This window comes from Coregonus lavaretus (genome assembly GCF_964263955.1).
Source record: "Coregonus lavaretus genome assembly, chromosome: 15".
Classification (NCBI taxonomy): Eukaryota; Metazoa; Chordata; class Actinopteri; order Salmoniformes; family Salmonidae; genus Coregonus; species Coregonus lavaretus.
In genome coordinates, this window is record NC_140002.1 from 48,769,205 (window position 1) to 48,790,775 (window position 21,571).

At 44.1% G+C, this 21,571-nt stretch overlaps 1 protein-coding gene across 3 annotated transcripts in view; it reads right to left on the minus strand.

The window, feature by feature from the left end:
• Positions 1 to 21,571, minus strand: part of LOC311142548 (Krueppel-like factor 8) — an 80,260-nt gene that overhangs the window by 5,117 nt on the left and 53,572 nt on the right. For 2 of the 3 annotated variants that reach the window (XM_084178225.1, XM_084178226.1), the window contains exons 3-5: positions 9,326 to 9,622; positions 7,271 to 7,508; positions 2,816 to 2,927 (exon numbers count right to left, since the gene is read on the minus strand). In XM_084178225.1, the coding sequence (XP_084034351.1) occupies positions 2,816 to 2,927; positions 7,271 to 7,508; positions 9,326 to 9,622 (647 nt within the window). Of the gene's footprint in view, positions 1 to 2,815; positions 2,928 to 7,270; positions 7,509 to 9,304; positions 9,623 to 21,571 lie in introns of all 3 variants that reach the window. The other variant, XM_084178224.1, reaches the window with a different exon arrangement.

Here is a 21,571-nt window from a genome sequence, read left to right on the forward strand (position 1 = left end):
AGGAGATGTATCGTGCTGCATGAGGCAAATGGTGGTCACACCAGATCCTGACTGGTTCTCTGTTCCACGCTCCTACATTCTTTAAAAATATATCTGTGACCAACAGATGCATATCTGTATTCCCAGTCATGTGAAATCCATAGATTAGGGCCTAATGAGTTTATTTCAATTGACTGATTTCCTTGTATGAACTGTAACTCAGTAAAATATTTTAAATTGTTGCATGTTGCATTTATATTTTTGTTCAGTATACATACAGAATAGTTAAATACATCATGTTAATTTTGATGATTCTAACAGAGCCTCACTCCTGGTAATCACTGCTGATTAAGTTTCTTGTTTAGGTTTATCCCTGGGTGAAGTTACAGGCCACAGGCAGCAGAGAGTGCTAGAGAGTGACTGTCGAATACCTCTACAGCTAGACAGCTTCCAGTTCAATGCTGATCTCTCCTCTCTCTTCCCTCTCTCCCCAACTCTCCTCTCCCTCACCCCGCCTTTCCTTCCTCTCACACTCTCCCTCCCATCCTCCCGGTTCCTCGCGGCCTTCCCTTCTCCACCCCGCCTGCCAACTAGTTCACTCCCTTTCCTCCTCTCTCTCTTCCTTTCTCTTGTTCTCTCTCTCTCTCTCTCTGCCCAGCCGTTGGCTCAAACACACTAAACCAGCAAAAAGAGAGAGAATAGTATTCACCCCATCCCGCCTCTAACACTCCCTCACCCCGCTCCTCTCTTTCTCTCTCTCTCCAAACCATTTATAAGGAGGTGTGACAGAAAACGGCATTACGTAACCTTGTTTACACCCAGTTCTGTGACAACCCTGCCCAGCAACACACACAAACACACAAACACACGTCAGCTAAGTGAACTCTCCAAGCACACACCCTGCATTTCAGTTAGATAGAGTGCAGCAAGCTCTCACACACACAAAGCTACGCCTTTGGGGTGTTGAGGTTGCTGCGTCCTCCTACCAAATAGAGTTACACATTAATACATTCTGTCTCTCCTGGTTGCTGCCTCACTACACATTGTGTGACACATACACACTGACTCTCCTCTCATCCAGTGTTCAGGGGTTATGTAAGGGTCCAGAGAAAAGCAGTGCTGCAGTAATGTAATTAGTGCCAGAGAGAGGAGAGGAGAGGAGAGAGGGGGGACGGGCCCAGCTCACCACAGCCAAAACCCCCAGTGAAGGAGCAAATTAACCCTTTATACTTTTCTCTAATACACTCAAGCCCAGTCCTGCTATACTCTTCCTGTATCACTCTACTCCTACAGTGCCTTCAGAAAGTATTCATACCCCTTGACTTATTCCACATTTTGATGTGTTATAGCCTGAATTCAAAATGGATTACATTTATATTTTTCTCACCCATCTACACACAATACCCCATAATGACAAAGTGTAGACATTCTTTTAGAAATGTTTGCAACGTCATTGAAAATGAAACACATAAATGTCTCATTTACATAAGTATTCACACACTCCAAATTGAGCTCAGGTGCTTCCAATTTCCTCTGATCATCCTTGAGATGTCACTACAACTTGATTGGAGTCCTCCTGTGGCCAATTCAATAGTTTGGACATGATTTAGAAAGAAACACATCGGTCTATATAGGTCCCACAGTTGACAGTGCATGTCAGAGCAGAAACTATACCAGGAAGTCCAAGGAACTGTCCATAGATCTCCGAGATAGAATTGTGATGAGGCATATATCTGGGGAGTGTTGAACGTTTCCAAGAGCACAATGGTCTCCATCATTGGGAAATGGAAAAAGTATGGAACTATCCAGAGCTGGTCGTCCGACCAAACTATGCAACCGGGCAAGAAGGACCTTGGTCAGGGAGGTGACCAAGAACCCAATGACAACTCTGACAGAACTACAGAGTTCCTTGGCTGAGATGGGGAGAACCTGCCAGAAGGACAACAGTCTCTATAGCACTTCACCAATCTGGACTTCATGGGAGAGTGGCCAGACGGAAGCCACCCCTGAGTAAAAGTCACGACAGCTGGCCTGGAGTTTGCAAAAAGGCAGACATACCCAAGACGACTGAAAGCTGTAATCGCCGCCAAAGGTGCTTCTACAAAGTATTGACTCAGGGGTGTGAATACTTATGTAAATTAGATATTTCTGTATTTCATTTTCAATACATTTGCAAACATTTCTACAAAAATGTTTTCACTTTGTCATTATGGGGTATTGCGTGTAGATGGGTGAGAGAAAAAAAATCGATTTAATCAATTTTGAATTCCAAAAAATGTGGAATAAGCCAAGGGGTATGAATACTTTATGTAGTTTACCCAACTACCCACAAATCATGCAAGATATGTTTTGAAATAGCGATTGCAATAAGTATTGTTATCTTATATTGATTAAAAACCCAATGTATCACCCAGCCTCCATCCTCTAAAGGTGTCAGCATGCTTCAGTTGGGCTGGCGCCTAGCCGAACGAGTGTGCTCACATTCTCCCTTAAAAGACCTTAGCTTAAATATTATTATTTTTTTAAACCGGCAATAGTACTGTTTGTCCATTTTGAGACGCCATATCCAGTAGCCTAACAATGGGGCGTAGACTTCAGCTGCCGAGAAAAAAAATGGTGTGCCTGAACAGCTGAACGAAAATCAGCACAAAATGTTCATAATATATGCACAAACTGTTCCGAACTGTTTCGGCTGGGAAGCATGTGGACGCCTTAACACTAACCCTGTGTCCAAGCTGTGGGTACTGAAGGAGGCTGAGTCCTGCAGTACCACCACCCCTACACCACCACCCTGTGTCCAGGCCTATACCACCACCTTCCATTCTATGACACGCACCCAGTATCCAGTCCCTGTGTACTGAAGGACGCTGAACCCGACTCTGTCCCACTCTCCACATCACTGTCACTCTGGTACTCCACTGGAGATGCCGAGCCAGGCTTGATTCGCACTGTAGGGAGAGGAGGGGGGATGGAGAAAGGGGGGAGGGAGAGAGATGGAGGGATGGAGAAGATGAAGAGAGAGGGAGAGAGAGATGGGGTAGAGGGAGGGAGGGAGGGGTGAGAGAGGGAAGGGAGAGTGAAAGAGGGGGAAGAAAGAGAGAGAGGAAGAAAGATGGGTATAAATAGAGAAAGACAAACAACGGGGAGTTAGCGACTTAAATCCAACAGTAACACACAGTACTTGGCAACACAAAAGGTAAGTCATCCCAGCTGAGCTCATTTGAATTTCTATTTAGGTGTGAGAGAATTCCTCATGATACTTAGGTATGGTTGGCTGTGCTGCGGAGGGTGGTGATTGTATTTGTGAACCCCCCTCCCCCACCCCACCCCTCCCTCCCTCCCTCCTTTAGTGGGTCAGAATGTGGTGACTGCACTGTTTAAAGTGTATCTTGCTTGAGGATGAGTGGGGGGTGGGGGTTGGTTGTGACGATGGGGTTGGGATGGGGGTAAATAACTGTCCTTTGTATGTTCGGACGATCCCCCCCTCTTATCCCTATTCTTACTGAAACCCACCTTATTCAAAGGCAGAATGACCCATCTCCTCCCTACCTCTTCCCCCTTCTAAAACTCCCTCCCTCCCTCCATCCGTACTCCACCCTCTCTCCCATACTCCACCCTCCCACTCTCTCTACTCAGAGCTCTGTGGGTGCACTCATGTGTTACACTAGTGTAGTGTAGCAACTCTTTTGAATTAAAATCTGCACCTCCTCATGTACACTCTGTATCAACACACTCATCTACATGTGTTTTCTACTTACAGAATGTTCATGTTGACACTTTAGAGGTCCTGGGGTATTTTCCGGATACAGATTAAGCCTAGTCCTAGACTAAAAAAGCATGTTCGATGGACATTCTCCATGGAAAGAGCTTCTTAGTCCAAGACTACACTAGGCTTAATCTGTGCCCGGGAAACTGGACCCTAGAATTCTAGAGCTCTAGAGACTGTGGGGCCAAAGACCACAGCTAGAGGACATCAGAAAGCAGAGGGAACCGTTTCAATTTGGGAAACGGGTGGAATCTTGTTTGCTTGTTGAATCTCCTGCTTCCTTATTTACTTAGAAATTACATCTCTTGAAAACTTGTACATAGTTTTACATTTACATTTACATTTTAGTCATTTAGCAGACGCTCTTATCCAGAGCGACTTACAGGAGCAATTAGGGTTAAGTGCCTTGCTCAAGGGCACATCGACAGATTTTTCACCTAGTCGGCTCGGGGATTAGAACCAGCGACCTTTCGGTTACTGGCACTACGCTCTTAACCACTAAGCTACCTGCCCCCCCTTTTTCCTCAACTTTGTCTTCATTAGCCTAAATACATTTTGGGATGGTCAACATCTTAACAACATCATACCATTACTGTTTGAGTGTTAAGCAGCACTGTAAATCACATTGATGAACTGTGTAGTGTTCACTTGGCCGTCTCTCTTCTCCTTTCGAGAACAGTAAGTATTTCACGTTATTGGAGAATATTACACTGATAGCGTATTAAGATTACAAGTCCTACTTTGCTGGGCAGTAACTCTCTCGTACACACCAGGCCTGTAATAGCATCCGGTACTAATCAAGGGAATTTACTACTATCCAGCGACAGACAGCAGTGCTTTTCCCACCAGTGCTAACTATGGTGTCTGACTATGGTCTCTGGCTTCATTCCAAATGGCACCGTATTCCCTATATAGTGCACTACTTTTGACCAAGGTCCATAGGGGATATAGGTCAAAGTAGTGCACTATATGGGTGATTCTACAGAGTAGTGCAAATTGCAGTCCCATCCCCCAAAATCTATTTTAAAAAACAGTTAAGTCTCCAAACGTAGGACATTTATTTACATCATGATATGTTCTAATTCAATCCAAGGCAATAACAAACCTATTGTTAAATTAATATAGTGCAAAGTCCTTGTTTATACACCTATTTCTATTGAGAGGTGGCTGTCCCGTGGGATGTTCCCCAATGCTGGAAGGGGGGTCTGAGTGAAAAAATGTGGGAACCCCTGCCTTAATTGGGTTAAGATCTGGTGACACACACACTTTAAACCCCCTATGCTTCTTTGAGACCCTTATTTCAAAGTATAGCCATTGTCACCAAAATAATGTGCAACTGGGCATTTTTATACATGACTCTAAGCATGATTGGATGTTAATTGCTTAATTAACTCAGGAACCACACCTGCTTTCAATATACTTTGTATCCCTCATTTACTCCAGTGTTTCCTTTATTTTGGCAGTTACCTGCAGTGCATTCGGAAAGTATTCAGACATCTTGACTTTTTCCACATTTTGTTACGTTACAGCCTTATTCTAAAATTGATGAAATTACATTTTTTCCTCATCAATCTACACACAATACTCCATAATGACAAAGCGAAAACAGTTTTTAGGAATTGTTTTGCCAATTTACATAAGTATTCAGACCCTTTGCTATGAGACTCGAAAATTGAGCTCAGGTGCATCCTGTTTCCATTCATCATCCTTGAGATGTTTCTACAATTTGATTGGAGTCCACCTGTGGTAAATTCAATTGATTGGCCATGATTTGGAATGGCACACACCTGTCTATATAAGGTCCCACAGTTGACAGTGCATGTCAGAGCAAAAACCAACACATGAGGTCGAAGGAATTGTCCATAGAGCTGTCGAGGCACAGATCTCGGGAAGGGTACCAAAATAATTCTGTAGCATTGAAGGTCCCCAAGAATACTGTGTCGTCCATCATTCTTAAATGGAAGAAGTTTGGAACCACCAAGACTCTTCCTAGAGCTGGCCGCCTGGCCAAACTGAGCAATCGGGGGAGAAGGGCCTTGGTCAGGGAGGTGACCAAGAACCTGATGGTCACTCTGACAGAGCTCCAGAGTTCCTCTGTGGAGATGGGAGAACCTTTCAGAAGGACAACCATCTCTGCAGCACTCCACCAATCAGGCCTTTATGGTAGAGTGGCCAGACGGAAGCCACTCCTCAGTAAAAGGCACATGACAGCCCGCTTGGAGTTTGCCAAAAGGCACCTAAAGGACTCTCAGACCATGAGAAACAAGATTCTCTGGTCTGATGAAACCAAGATTGAACTCTTTGGCCTGAATGCCAAGCATCACGTCTGGAGGAAACCTGGCACCATCCCTACGGTGAAGCATGGTGGTGGCAGCATCATGCTGTGGGAATGGTTTTCAGCAGCAGGGACTGGGAGACTAGTCAGGATTGAGGGAAAGATGAACGGAGCAAAGTACAGAGAGATCCTTGATGAAAACCTGCTCCAGAGTGCTCAGGACCTCCGACTGGGGCGAAGGTTCACCTTCCAATAGGACAACGACCCTAAGCACACAGGCAAGACGACGCAGCAGTGGCTTCGGGACAAGTATCTGAATGTCCTTGAGTGGCCCAGCCAGAGCCCGGACTTGAACCTGATCGAACATCTCTGGAAAGACCTGAAAATAGCTGTGCAGTGACGCTCCCCATCCAACCTGACAGAGCTTGAGAGGATCTGCAGAGAAGAATGGGAGAAACTCCCCAAATACAGGTGTGCCAAGCTTGTAGCGTCATACCCAAGAATTAATAATAATAATAATTGGTCATTTAGCAGACGCTCTTATCCAGAGCGACTTACAGGAGCAATTAGGGTTAAGTGCCTTGCTCAAGGGCACATCGACAGATTTTTCACCTAGTGGGCTCAGGGATTAGAACCTGCGACCTTTCGGTTACTGGCACAACGCTCTTAACCACTAAGCTACCTGCCGCCCATAGAAGAAGACTTGAGGCGGTAATCGCTGCCAAAGGTGCTTCAACAAAGTACTGAGTAAAGGGTCTGAACACTTATGTAAATATTATATTTCAGTTTTTAATTTGTAATACATTTGCAAAATATTCTAAAAACCTGTTTTTGTTCTGTTATTATGGGGTACTGTGTGTAGATTGATGAGGGGAAAAAACTATTTAATCAATTTTAGAATAAGGCTGTAATGTAACAAAATGTGAAAAAAGTCAAGGGGTCTGAATATTTTCCAAATGCACTGTAATAGATCATCTTTAGTGTAAGTGAGAGAAATCGGAGAAGAGAGTGTGTATAAGAGAAGAAGAGGACGGATGTGACCAGAGAGAACTCAATTATAATTTCTCTATTAACTTTGAAGCTTTTATTTCAACGCTTATTTTAGAAGGTTGTACTTACGATGTTCGTATTGTAATTGTTTCAGCCTCATAATTTATATGCTCTGGATAAGAGTGTCTGCTAATCACCTAAATCTAAAACATAAAGCTCAATCTCAACAAAACGCAACTTATCCTTCCCTCCCGACTCACCGGATCCCTCAGAGCGCCCGTCGCTCCCGATGAGGGGCACTGTGATGGCAGCGGTGGCCACCCCATCTGTGGGCATGGTGGTATAGACCAAGGGCAGAGACTGGACCACCACGGGGATGGTCTGCAGCTGGCCCATCTTACTGGGCATGTTGACCGACGGGATGGTGTGGATAACATGCAGGATCTGCTGACCGCCTGCCCCCTGGGTGGACGCTAGGATGGACCCTGGGGAGAGCATCTGGAGGAGGGAGGGATGGAGGAGAGGAGGGGTTAAGGTGGTAATACATGGAGGGGAGCAGTACTGTCTGAAATGGCACCATATTCTCTATATAGTGCAGTGGCCTCCTGTAGCTCAGTTGGTAGAGCATGGCGTTTGCAACGCCAGGGTTGTGGGTTCGAATCCCACGGGGGGCCAGTATGAAAAATGTGTGCACTCACTAACTGTAAGTCGCTCTGGATAAGAGCGTCTGCTAAATTACTAAAATGTAATGAATGCACAAGGTGCAATTTCGAAATTGGGTAGTGCATCATCAGTTTTCCTCATCATGTCAGTCATTGCATACCTTAGAGAGCTATTTATAACTTGTCAGAAATGTCCAGATCAACTAGGCCATGTCGGCAAAAAATTTTTTTGCTAGATTTTTTTGCCCATACATTTTGTTGTAATGTTTGAGTCACTCCATGGTGCAAATTACAGGGGAGCCAGGGGGGCTCAGCTCCCCTAAATCCAACAAAAGCCGAACTTTGGGGGTTTCTCTAAATAATGCTAATTTAACCATTCTCCTATTTGTTTAAAATGCAGTGGAAAATATGTTTTACAGTGGTAAATATGAAAATAAATGTTTCCAATGAAATGAACACCCCCACCTCTCTGTCATGGTTTAAACCATTTATTTCTAGGTGGTAGTGCTGTCCATCCAGTAGCTCTGAATTTCGGCCTCAGCTTAGCTCCTTTACACATAGATTTTCCTTTGTACTTCCTCATTTTCGCCATTTGTTTGCCATGTGTCCTTGATTTAAAAAAAATCCTTATTCCAATGTATTCGATTTATCTGTTGATTTATCATTGTTTGCTTTTATCAATCAGCTGGTAGGGGGTAAACGCAAGTAAACGGCGTTTACACACGTTATTTTGTATCTTTTTTATTGAAAGCATAGGGAGCGGAGCGTTATTTATATCACCGTGACCGGCAACCAGTTTACCCACCTCTTTTTAAAAATACTACATCACTGGCTACCGGTATGCCTATTTCAGCCCCATTTTTCCTGGGACAGTTTCAGCCCCATTTCAGGTGTCCCAACTTCAGGCTACTATAAAGTTACATTTGTCAGCAAGAATCATCAATTAATGTAGGCCTAATCAATGGCAGTCGCTGAATGTCAGTAGGCATACTTTGGTGTTTTGTAACAGATGTCTATTTCCATTAATCAAATGGCACGAGTATACATGTAGTTTGGATGTTGGAATTATTTTGGAGTGGACGAACATGCCTACTTTTTGAAGTGATTTGTTTGACAATCAGATGAAAATATCATGACTGTTTGTGTTCATGCCACATTAAAAGGTAATCATTGTGTAGAATAATGTGTAGAATTGTAGGAAATAAGCTATAAACTTGCAAAATGTTCTCTCCGCCAACAAGAGGGGTGTGAACAGTTTGTGTCATGAATAGTGGTTGTGCCCATAGAAATAGATGTGACACGGGTTGAGTGGGGGTGCGGGATGTTCTCCAATGCTGAAGTGGGGGCCTGAGTGAAAAAGTTTGGGAATCCCTGATATGGTGCACTACTTTTGGCCAGAAAGGGGAATAGGGTACCATTTTGGACACAGACATTGCGTCAACAGCTAAGCTGACGAGAAAACAAAGAGCATGTAAGTATTAAATTGTTAAACTGAAAGACTGAGCCTTTCAAAAGAAAAACATTGTAAACTAACAGTCACTGCATACGACATTTTTGGCAACCCCTTCTACCCATCATTCCAAAAGAGGAGCTAGCTAGCGAGCCGACTGGCTTAATAACTGGCGTGGTTACCATGGTGTCTAGAATGGTTACCGTAGGGATGTGGTTTGCCGACAGCGTAGGCGGCGCCACGGAGCTGGGGGCGGGGTTAGCTGTGGTGGACGGTGTGGAAACGGGCAGGGAGGGGCGTGGCTTGCCAAGTGACAGGTCGACAGGTTCCGTCTGGTCCTCTGGGGGGTGGAAGGAGTCATCTTTTGTTGTGTCTGTTGTGGTTGTGTCTATGGTCATGTCTGTGGCTGTGCAGAGGGGAGGGGGAGACTCAGGCTGGGTCTTCTCTGTCTTGATCTTCAGGTCTGTAGGCTGGGGACACTCCTCACCCACTTCAGCTTGCTAGAGAGAGGGAAGAGGGTAGAGAGAGAGAGGGTAGAGAGATATGAAGAAGAATGAGTGACAGAGTCAAGGAGAGAGAAGTGAGATGAATAGGGAGGAAAAGGAAGAGAAAGAAAGAAAGAAAATTAGAGAGAGATGATCAGCGCATGATTTCCCCCTACATGCACACACTACACACACACACACACAGACCTGGCCCCCAGACCCTGCTCTCACCTCGGCTCAGTTCAGCTGTACTCTCTGGCTGCACAAACAGAGCAGAGCAAAGCAGGGTAGGGGAACAATGGCTGCTGTGTGGGGTCCTGGGAGCTGGGAGGGAGAGGTGGAGCTGGGAGGTGGAGAGCAGAGCAGCAGACCTAAAGATGGCACACTGCCAGGAGAGAGCAGCCCTGCCCTGCCTAGCCCCGGCCAAGCCCTGCACTGAGGCACTGACTGCACCCTGCCTGCTGATCACTAGTCAGTACCGAGCGTACAGTATAGCATACATTCAGCACAGAACAGTCCTGCTCAACCATGCCTAGCCTAGCCCAAGCGAAGCCAGCCACTGAGGCACCCTGCTACAGCATACACAGCAGAGAGCACTAAGCATATAGGAGTACACAACATCCCTATTCAGCCTGGAGCATGAAGTGGGGAGGCTGGATCAGAGCACTACCAAGTACCCAGTGCTCAGGCATACGCCCAGCCCAGGGGGGCAGGCATGCACATACATGCACGCTGACACACGCACTCGCTCACCCTCACACAACCGCCAGCACGCACACACGCAGGTGCACACGCACAAGAAGAAAAGGCAGGGGTTTTGTAGAGACTGTACACAGACAGTGAGCCTCAGTGCATGTGAGGTGAATGATGGGTGTGAGTTCATCATTCCTGCAGTCATTTCAAGACAAACACACAATTCCTGCTTTTGGTTGTCTGGTTCAGCATAAGCTGAAAACCCATCAGTGAGATATGGCTATAGGGATGATGTGCTATTCTAAACCCACCAACCAAACTCTCCTAGCCTACATCACGACAGTTACAGAGTGGACACAGGTGGACCCAGAGAGGGAGGGAGGTCAGTCAGTGTCCATAATAACATATAGGCTAGGATACATGTTGTTGGGGGAAAGAAGAGCGAGAGAATAGCGAGGGTGGGCGAGTGAGAGAGTGCGAGGGTGGGCGAGTGAGAGAGTGCGAGGGTGGGCGAGTGAGAGCGAGAGAGAGGAAAAAGGAGAGTGGGTGGGAAAGGCCTCTGGTTGCCATGGAAACTGGGAAGTATCAGCTGACACATTTCTTCCCTCATTCCATCTTCACGCCCACCCACTCCCTTCCTCCCTCGCTCTCCCCCGCTTTCCCTCCCTGTCTCTGCTTCCACACCCTTTCACCTCATCCTCTCATGCTAGTCTGTTTGTCCCCCACACCTTCCCTCCATATCTCCTTCTCTCTTTCCATCCATCTCTCTCCCATATCCCCTTCACAATGGTTTAGATTAGACTTGTAAGCGTATTCAGACACACCCACTATTCTCAGCTAAAACATTTGCTCCTGAAAATCGTACAAAATTACACCCTCACCCTGTTCCTACTACACACTAACAAGTACACACTAACAAGTACACACTAACAAATGGCACCCTATTCCCTATATCAGGGGTATTCAACCCTACGAGGTCCGAAGCCTGCTGGTTTTCTGTTCTACCTGATAGTTAATTACACCCACCTGGTGTCCCAGGTCTAAATAAGTGCCTGATTAGAGGGGAACAATGAAAAAAAAGTGGAACTTGCTTCGAGTTGAGTTTTCAGGCCCTATCTGGTGCATAGGGCTCTGGTCAAAAGTAGTGCGGCAAATAGGGCATAGGGTGCCATTTGGGACGAACCCAGTCATTGTATGAGCAGTGGAGAGTTCACGAACACTGTGAGAGATAAAGTGGGCCACATCACACACAGACAAGGGCGTCAGTTGTTAGGCAACAATAGGGTTTAATATACATCTAATTCAAGCAAACCACTGGGATCACACTGGTTGAATCAACGTTGTTTCCATGTCATTTCAATGAAATTACGTTGAACTGACGTGGAACAGACATTGAATTGACGTCTGTGCCCAGTGGGAAGGCTTTGTCTCAAACACAAGACACACCCAATGCTATTGCGATCCTGAGGCTGTAGTGTATTAGCAAAAGGCCTAGCGAATGGGAGAAGTATTGTTTCAGTGTGGCAGAGATGAGAGCTGTCTCCTGGAAGTACAAAGAGATGTAGGGCAGCATTGAAGTGTTCTCTGCAACTACTTTTACTACTACACCACTGAGCATTCAGACATCTTGAGTATCTCTCTCTGTACTCCGTACTGACTGACTTTCTATCCGTCTTGACCCCTGTATTCTCTCAGCAATGACTAACAGCTTGACCTCTGTCATCAGCCTCTGCCTCTCTCTCCCTGTACTTTGAACTAAGTATCTATCCTTTCCCTGCAGCCTCCATCTCTCTCCCTGTACGGTCTCTGAGTGATCAGCCTCCATCTGTCCTTGTAGGCTACCCTCCCAGCACTGCTTTATATCTAGAAATCTATCTCTGTACACTTCTATAAGCCTTCAGCCCTGCACCGCAGCACCCACTATCACTACAGAGAGAGAAAGGGAGGAGAGAAAGCGATTGAGAGAGCGATAGAATGAGAGAGATGGAGAGGAGACTTACAGGATGAAGAGAGAACGATAGAGAGAGAAAGAGAGAGAGCAAGAGGGGGCATACAGAGAGAAAATGATTGGGTAAAGAAAGTGACGATGGCAACACATTAACTGAACTGAGTAACACAGGGAGAAGAATATTGGTCACAGAACTGTGTCAGCGACACCCTGGAAGGTTGGCAAGAGACAAGACGATTATTTACTCTCCTCTCACTTTTAATTCAACAACTCCATATAAATGGGTCACCAGATGCAGAGTAATTGATGTAATTTAAACTTTAATGGCTTGCTATGCACGGTTGGTTGTATGTCTTGTGATGTGTTATGTATGCCAGGAATACCCTGTATTGTTGGCAGACAAATTTCCCTATGGTAAAATAAAGTATTCATTCATTTATGCTATTGCATTGCGATGCTGGTGTTGATATTGCATTGTTGGTTATTGCCGTGGAGAGCTGAGAGAGAACCTGTAGCTGTGACAGTCAACTCAATTGAACTCCAATAGGCTCTGACTAAGTCACTAAGTTATTCTAAAGGAGGAAATCAATAGGTCACAAGGTGAGAGAAACAATGCTCTGTCTCTGTGTGTGTGTGTGTGTGTGTGTGTGTGTGTGTGTGTGTGTGTGTGTGTGTGTGTGTGTGTGTGTGTGTGTGTGATTGGGTGTGTATGTGAGAGCGAGAGAGGAGAAAAAAGGTGTCAGGAGGAGAAAGAGAGTGTGATTGCAAACGGTACCTCTCCCAATTTTTGTCCCTCTCTCATTCTCCTCTCTCTCTCTCCCTTCCTCCCCCTCACTCTCTCCAGGGTTATCTGTCTCCAGTCAATAGCTCTCTGCCGTGGCCCTGAAGGTCATGCCTAAAGCCTGAGGTGAATCTTAATAGAGCCAAGAGCTCAAAGGGTTAATGGATTTCTACTCACAGCCAGATAGAGAGAGAGAGAAATATACTAGGGAGAGAGAGATACTAGAGAGAACGAGAGAGAGAGATACGAGAGAGAGAGAGAGATACTAGAGAGAGAGAGATACTAGAGAGAGATACTAGAGAGAGAGAGAGATATACTAGGGAGAGAGAGATACTAGAGAGAGAGAGAGAGAGAGAGAGAGATACTAGAGAGAGAGAGAGAGAGAGAGAGAGATACTAGAGAGAGAGAGAGATACTAGAGAGAACGAGAGAGAGAGATACGAGAGAGAGAGATACTAGAGAGAGAGAGAGACTAGAGAGAACGAGAGAGAGAGATACGAGAGAGAGAGATACTAGAGAGAGAGAGATACGAGAGAGAGAGAGAGAGATACTAGAGAGAGAGAGATACTAGAGAGAGAGAGATACTAGAGAGAACGAGAGATACTAGAGAGAACAGAGAGAGAGAGAGAGAGAGAGAGAGAGAGAGAGAGAGAGAGAGAGAGAGAGAGAGAGAGAGAGAGAGAGAGAGAGAGAGAGAGAGAGAGAGAGAGAGAGAGAGAGAGAGAGAGAGAGAGAGAGAGAGAGAGAGAGAGAGAGAGGAGAGACTAGGGTACCGTCATCCACCCTGGTTAAGGTCCATATGATGATGGAGTCAACAATGTTGTGTTCCAGCTATAGTACTACTGAGACAACTAGATAGCAGTGGTGTAAAGTACTTAAGTAGTACTTCAAAGTATTTTTTACTTAAGTAGTTTTTGGAGTATCTGTACTCCACTTTACTATTTATATGTTGGACAACTTTTATTCCACTACATTCCTAAAGAAAATATGTACTTTTTATTCCAATACATTTTCCCTGAAACCCAAAACTCGTTACATTTGGAACGCTCAGTCAGGACAGCAATATGAGCCAATTCACGCACCTATCAATATAACGCATTGTCAGCTCTACTGCCTCCGATCTGGCGAACTCACTAAACACAAATACTGTGTTTGTAAATTATGTCTGAGTGTGGCCAGAAGGTTTGCTTAATATAAGGAATTTTATGTATAGCATTTACTTTTTACTTTTACTCAAGTGAGAAAATGTTTTACTTTTTCCACCACTGTACTTAAGTTCATTTTAAACCAGATACTTTTAGACATTAACTAAAGTAGTTTCTAACTGGGTGAATTTACTCGAGGTATTTTCTATTAAAGGCATCTTTACTTTTACACAAGTATGACACTTGAGTACTTTTTCCACCACTGCTAGATAGCGGAGGTAGATATCATGGATTGATGGGCAGGTTTCATAAAAGCTATCCTAACTGTATGTCTGGTCTCCACATGGGACATCAGTCTTTCTCACCCTCTTTCACCTCTTCCTGTTTCTTAATCTCCCTCCAGCTGTAGTATTGTCATTGATACCTGGCTTGTTTTGCAAGTTATGTATATTTGCATGTGTGTATGTTGTATTTGCCTACATATATGTATACACACACTACTTTACCAAAAGTATGTGAACACCTGCTCGTCAAACATCTCTTTCCAAGATCATGGGTATTAATATCGACTAGGCCTGGCTCGCAGTCGGTTCTCCAATTCATCACAAAGGTGTTCGATGAGGTTGAGGTCAGGGCCCTGATTACGCATAGAAGTATATAGGCCTATAGGTTACCTGTCTTATAAATGTGCCCATTTGGAGATCTGAGAGTACTTCTGATTGTCTTAACTCACCACCACAAATGAGCTGTAATTTTTTCTTCACCTCTTCTTCAAGCAAGTAAACAAAGTCTGTTTTTACATCCATTGAGAAGCTATTTTATACAATGTTGCAAGTTTGTTAGCACAAGCTTCAGGCTGGACCAAGTTGATAGTTGATACAATGTTTCAAGTTCCTTGCAGATAGGCCATGCATAGCCAATGTGATTTATTTTGATCAGGATATTTCCTATCTGCAGGCTGCAATGTTTTTATTTGATGGCTTTATGTAGGCTATTTTTACATAGTTGGCAATGGCAATAGTAATTACTTTTAGATTTGTATCATTTTTATTTAGATATACTTTGTATTAATCACATGACAATGATTTTGAGATGCAAAGACTTTATTATAAAAGAAATGAAACTGTTCCACGAAAATGTGCATATGAAAATCATAACTGGCACACAAATCGGTAGAAATTGTAAGATAAATTGGCACTCCAAATGGAAAAGTTTGCCGACCCCTGGTGTAGCCTATTACCGGCAACGTCGGGAGCATAATGGCAGAATCTGCGAAGGCCAGCAGCAGCGGGAGGAGTTGGTTCGGGAACAGTTTTTTTCTTCTTCTCGTTAGGCTATCTTGATCTCTGGCTCCCTCGAGTCATTTGTGTGTCTTAATTATTTAATCACAGTATGCTTAAAGCATCGGACCAGCTCAGTAGCCTCCATATATAGTTGATTTTATTCAAACACTTAGGGTGTGCACAGATATGCATCTGTTGGTCACAGATACTGTAGGGCGTGGATCAGAAACCCAATCAGTATCTGGTGTGACCACCATTTGCCTCATGCAGCACGACATCTCCTTCGCATAGAGTTGATCAGGCTGTTGATTGTGGCCTGTGGAATGTTGTCTCACTCCTCTTCAATGGCTGGACATTTTCAGCTTCCAGGAATTGTGTACAGATCCTTGCGACATGGGGCTGTGCATTATCATGCTGAAACATGAGGTGATGGCGGTGGATGAATGGCACTACAATGGGCCTCAGAATCTCGTCACAGTATCTCTGTGCATTCAAATTGCCATCGATAAAATACAATTGTGTTTGTTGTCCGTAGTTTTACCCCAACGCCACCATGGGGCACTCTGTTCACAACGTTGACATCAGCAAATTGCTCGCCCACACGACACCATACACATGGTCTGCGGTTGTGTGGACGTCCTGCCAAATTCTCTAAAACGATGTTGGTGGCGGTTTATGGTAGGGAAATTAACATTCAATTCTCTGGCAACAGCTCTGGTGGACATTCCTGCAGTCAGCATGCCAATTGCAAGCTCCCTCAAAACTTGAGACATCTGTGACAAAACTGCACATTTTAGAGTGGCCTTTTATTGTCCTCAGCACAAGGTGCACCTGTGTAATGATCATGCTGTTTAATCAGCTTCTTGATATGCCACACCTGTCAGGTGGATGGATTATCTTGGCAAGGAGAAATGCTCACTAACAGAGATGTAAACAGGTTTGTGCAATTGTTTTTGGAGAAAAAAGCTGAAGCTGAAGCAAGCCCACATATTTATTTAAGTGTTTACTTTGCAGGCTGACTAGCATGTATTGTGTTGCAATGTCCCATACATTGAATGCCCAAATCTCTGCCTCATCATTACAGCAAGCAGAGGCGTTGCTATGGATACTCACACAAGCAGAGCCATGCACAGAGTGCATGCAGCGCAGGGAGCGAGAGACAGACAGACGAGCAGCTAATGGATACTAAAGGAGGAAGTTACTTCTGATTTCGGGTTCACCTTAAATTTGGCAGAAGGAATCGGTTAGGGCCTGAACATCTCTGACATGGGTAGGGCTTAAAATTCATGCCTGTGCAGGGCTCTAACACACACACACACACACACACACACACACAATAACCTGTGCTTTAAAGTAGGGTGGAGTCCACAGTTGATTGTAGTTACAACAGTAGAAAACACAGAATCTAACAGCATGACACAATAGAGAGCCAAACATAACAAACACGTCAATGTAAAGTCTTGATGATGACTAATTATTACAAACAATAACACAACCCAACTTGACACAAACACACACACCCCAATGTACTGTTGTTTCTGAGTCAGGAGGAGAACTAACTCGCTCTGGACAACGACACCATGACTGACTGAGGTTGAATAGGGACAGAGAATAGAGCTAGCTGCATCCTAGCGATACTACAGTGGTCTGTGTTAGGGGTATGAACGTTTAAACTAAATTGAATCCTTAATGTTAAAACTAACTGAAAAATGTTATTTTTTTCTCTCCACAAAATTAAAATCACAATGCAGTTATCACAAAACTCCCACTAACAAGTCCCGATCATCATGGTCCTCTGTAGCTCAGCTGGTAGAGCACGGCGCTTGTAACGCCAAGGTAGTGGGTTCGATCCCCGGGACCACCCATACACAAAAATGTATGCACGCATGACTGTAAGTCGCTTTGGATAAAAGCGTCTGCTAAATGGCATATTATTATTATTATTATTATTATTATCATCATAAAGGGATTTTTTTTTCCGAAAAGTACATTTGTGGGCAGGCTTTTGTTAATAATGATACAAAGTAGGCCCCTAGATTAATGAATACGAATATGCAATTTGTTTTTGTTGCATATTTCAGTCTGGAACCTGCCTAGGTTTTTTTAAAACCTATTCTAAATGGCACACTATAGCAGTTAGCAAAAAAGCCTAGAATAGACGAGATGCATTTATTATTCCAAAACTACAACTTGTGGTTGGAACACATATTTCCCTACTTTCATCAACCTGTCCATTTTGAATTTGTGATAAAGTTGTCGTGATTTGGCGAGGAATGTAGCTTGTCCACCGTTTTTTTTTGGTGTATCCCATCAGTTAGATATGTTTCTGTAGGCAGTCATTTCTGTAGACCTAACGGGAGCTTGGGTGAACAGCACGCGTGTGTGTAGAGGGAGCGGTTGGATCGAAATTGAGAGAATGTAGGGAGAAGAACTGAAATATATTTTTGTTGTGAGTCGCTAATACACATAACAAATGGAAGGAACACTAGAGTCAATGTGAATTGCACCCTAATGGTCATACCATGCAATAGGATTTGACGTGGAATTTTCTTAAATGTTTTCTTATTTTTACGGAAAAAACGATAACAAAAACTCCCTGTCTATGTGCATACTCGCACATGCATGACACGCACATGCATACTCCGTGAGTGCCTCACTGTGTGGGTGTGTGTGTGTGAGAGAGAGAGAGAGATTGCGAGAGAGAATCCAAATGAGAATGTGTCGCTAGCAGGTATTCATTTTGTGTGTGTGTCAGTTTAGCTGTGTGTTTTTGTGTTTGCACATGCATACTCCGTGAGCGCCTCACTGTGTGGGTGTGTCTGTGTGTGAGAGAGAGATTGCAAGAGAGAGAGAGAGAGAGAGAGATTGCAAGAGAGAGAGAGAGAGAGAGAGATTGCAAGAGAGAGAGAGAGATTGCGAGAGAGAGAGAGAGAGAGATTGCGAGAGAGAGAGAGAGAGAGAGAGAGAGAGAGAGAGAGAGAGAGAGAGAGAGAGAGAGAGTGTATCCAAATGAGACTGTATTGCTAGCAGGTATTCATTTTTGTGTGTGTGTGTCAGTTTAACTGTGTGTATTTGTGTTTGCATGTGCCTTTGGCTGTAGTGGTGTGTTTTGGGGAGGGGGGAGGGTTGCAAGGGAGGGGGTGGGGTAGCAGTGAAGAGGTGGAGGAGGGGTGTGTGTGTGAGGGGGGAAGGAGGGGGTAGGGAGGGGTGCGGGCAAGCAGGCTACATCACAGTCTTTCCAACTCCCGCCAGTGCCCCGTTGCCATGGCTACCAGAGAGCGGAAGCCTCCCTCGATATTAGGGGCCTAGGCGAGAGAGAGAGAGAGCGAGAGATGCAGCTTGAGCCCCACCCTCTTCAACATATACACTGACTGTACAAAACATTAAGGACACCTGCTCTTTCCATGACACCAACAACGTTTTCATCCACAGTTTTTCTGCGAGTAAAACCGAATAAAAAAACGACAGCTGTGATGGAAACAGGAAGTTACAGTACAATTTTATAAATGCTAACAGATCATTTGTTCGTTCGAGATGGTGGAATCTTTTTGTGTCGGTAAAAGTTATTATGCGCAAAATGGTGGTGATTTGGTGGATTCAGGCAATGATATGGTGTGTGGTCCTCCCCCTATGACTCGGGAAACTATGCAGTTTATTAGGCAACAGATGAAATAAATTATGATGACCTTCACAGGGTGGTTAAAGTGCACAGTGATCTTGATGCGTCTTTCCAATAAATATCGAGGGTCTTATTCTGGTGACTTGATGATCGCTGCTTGACTGCCTTTTGACAAATACAAATAATTTTCAGCCTTATCAATAATAATCTTATTATGTAGACTAGCCTACCCGCACAGCATACCCACACTGTATCTGGGAGCTGTTGGCTAGAGAGCACGTTCCAAGACCAGAGTAGGCAGATTTTCTATTTTTTGACAAAACTATCGGTAGAGTTGAAAATGCGATGGAAACATATTGAACTTTGGATTTTGTTTCGATATAGAAAAATGTAAGAGGAAAAAGTACATTTTGTGTGCACTACGTCATCATGAACTGATTTTTTATCTGAAACATGTCAATTTGGTGGAAGCACACCACTGGGGGGAAATGAGTTTTTTTTTTTTTTTATGCGGATTCTAGAATATTCGCATTAAAATCTTTCGACAATTTGGATGGAAACCTAGCTATAGACTGACCAGGTGAGAGCTATGATCCCTTATTGATGTCACTTGTTAAATCCACTTCAATCAGTGTAGCTGAAGGGGAGGAGACAGGTTAAAGAAGGATTTGTAAGCCTTGAGACAATTGAGACATGGATTATGTATGTGTGCCATTCAGAGGGTGAATGGGCAGGGCAAAAGATTTAAGTGCCTTTGAACGGGGTTTGATAGTAGGTGGCAGGCGCACCGATTTGTTTAAAGAACTGCAAAGCTGCTGGGTTTTCCTGTGTGTATCAAGAATGGTCCACCACACAAAGGACATCCAGCCATCTTGACACAACTGTGGGAAGCATTGGAGTCAACATGGGCCAGCATCCCTGTGGAACTCCTTCGACACCTTGTAGAGTCCATGCCCTGACAAATTAAGGCTGTTCTGAGGGCAAAAGGGGGGGGGGGCGATATTAGGAAGATGTTCCTAATGTTTGGTATACTCTGTGTATATCAAGAAATTGGCGAGGGCACTAGAACAGTCTTTAGCACCCATACTCATCCTAATATAATCTGAAGTCAAATGTTTGTTTGCTGATCTGGTGCTTCTGTCCCCAACCAAGGACCGCAGCACCTAGATCTTCTGCACAGATTCTGTCAGACCTGGGCCCTGACAGTGAATCTCAGTAATACAAAAATAATGGTGTTCCAAAAAAGGTCCAGTTGTCAGAAACACGAATACAAATTCCATCTAGACACAGTTGCCCTAGAGCACACAAAAAACTATACCTACCTCGGCCTAAACAGAACCACAGGTAACTTCCACAAAGCTGTGAACGATCTGAGAGACGAGGCAAGAAGGGCCTTCTACGCCACAAAATGGAACATACTGTAAAATTCAACATCCCAATTAGGATTTGGCAAAGAATCCTTGAATCAGTTTCAGAATCCATTGGCCTCTATAGTTGTGAGATCTGGGGTCCGCTCACCAACCAAGAATTCACAAAATGGGACAAACCTCAAATTGAGACTCTGCATGTACAATTCTGCAAAAACATCCGCCGTGTACAACTTAAAACACCATGCATGCAAAGCAGAATTAGGACCATACCCGCTAATGATCAAAATCCAGAAAAGAGCCATTAAATTCTACAACCACCTAAAAGGAAGTGATTCCCAAACCTTCCATAACAAAGCCATCACCTACAGAGAGATTAACCTAGAGAAGAGTCCCCTCAGCAAGCTGGTCCAGGGGCTCTGTTCACAAACACAAAAAGACCCCGCTGAGCCCCAGGACAGCATCACAATTAGACCCAAACAAATCATGAGAAAACTAAAAGATAATTACTTGACACATTGAAAATAATTAACCAAACTACAGAGCAAACTGGAATGCTATTTGGCCCTAAACAGAGAGTACACAGTGGCAGAATACCTGACCACTGTGACTTACCCAAAATTGAGTGAGTGAATTTCCTTTGACAAATGAATTAAAAATGAAAAGCTGAAATGTCTTGAGTCAATAAGTCACATAATAAGTTGCACGGACACGATTTTTGAATGACTACCTCATCTCTGTACCCCACACATAAAATTATCTGTAAGGTCCCTCAGTCGAGCAGTGGATTTCAAACACAGATTAAACCACAAAGACCAGGGAAGTTTTCCAATGCCTATAGGTAGATGGGTAAAAATAGCAATAATAAAACATTGAATACCCCTTTGAGCATGGTGAAGTTATTAATTACACTTTGGATGGTGTAGCAATACACCCAGTCACTACAAAGATACAGGTGTAGTTCATAACTCAGTTGCCAAAGAGGAAGGAAACCGCAAAGGGATTTCACCATGAGGCAAATGGTGACTTTAAAACAGTTACAGAGTTTAATGGCTGTGATAGGAGAAAACTGAGGATAGATCAACAACACTGTAGTTACTCCACAATACTAACCTAAATGTGCGCACAC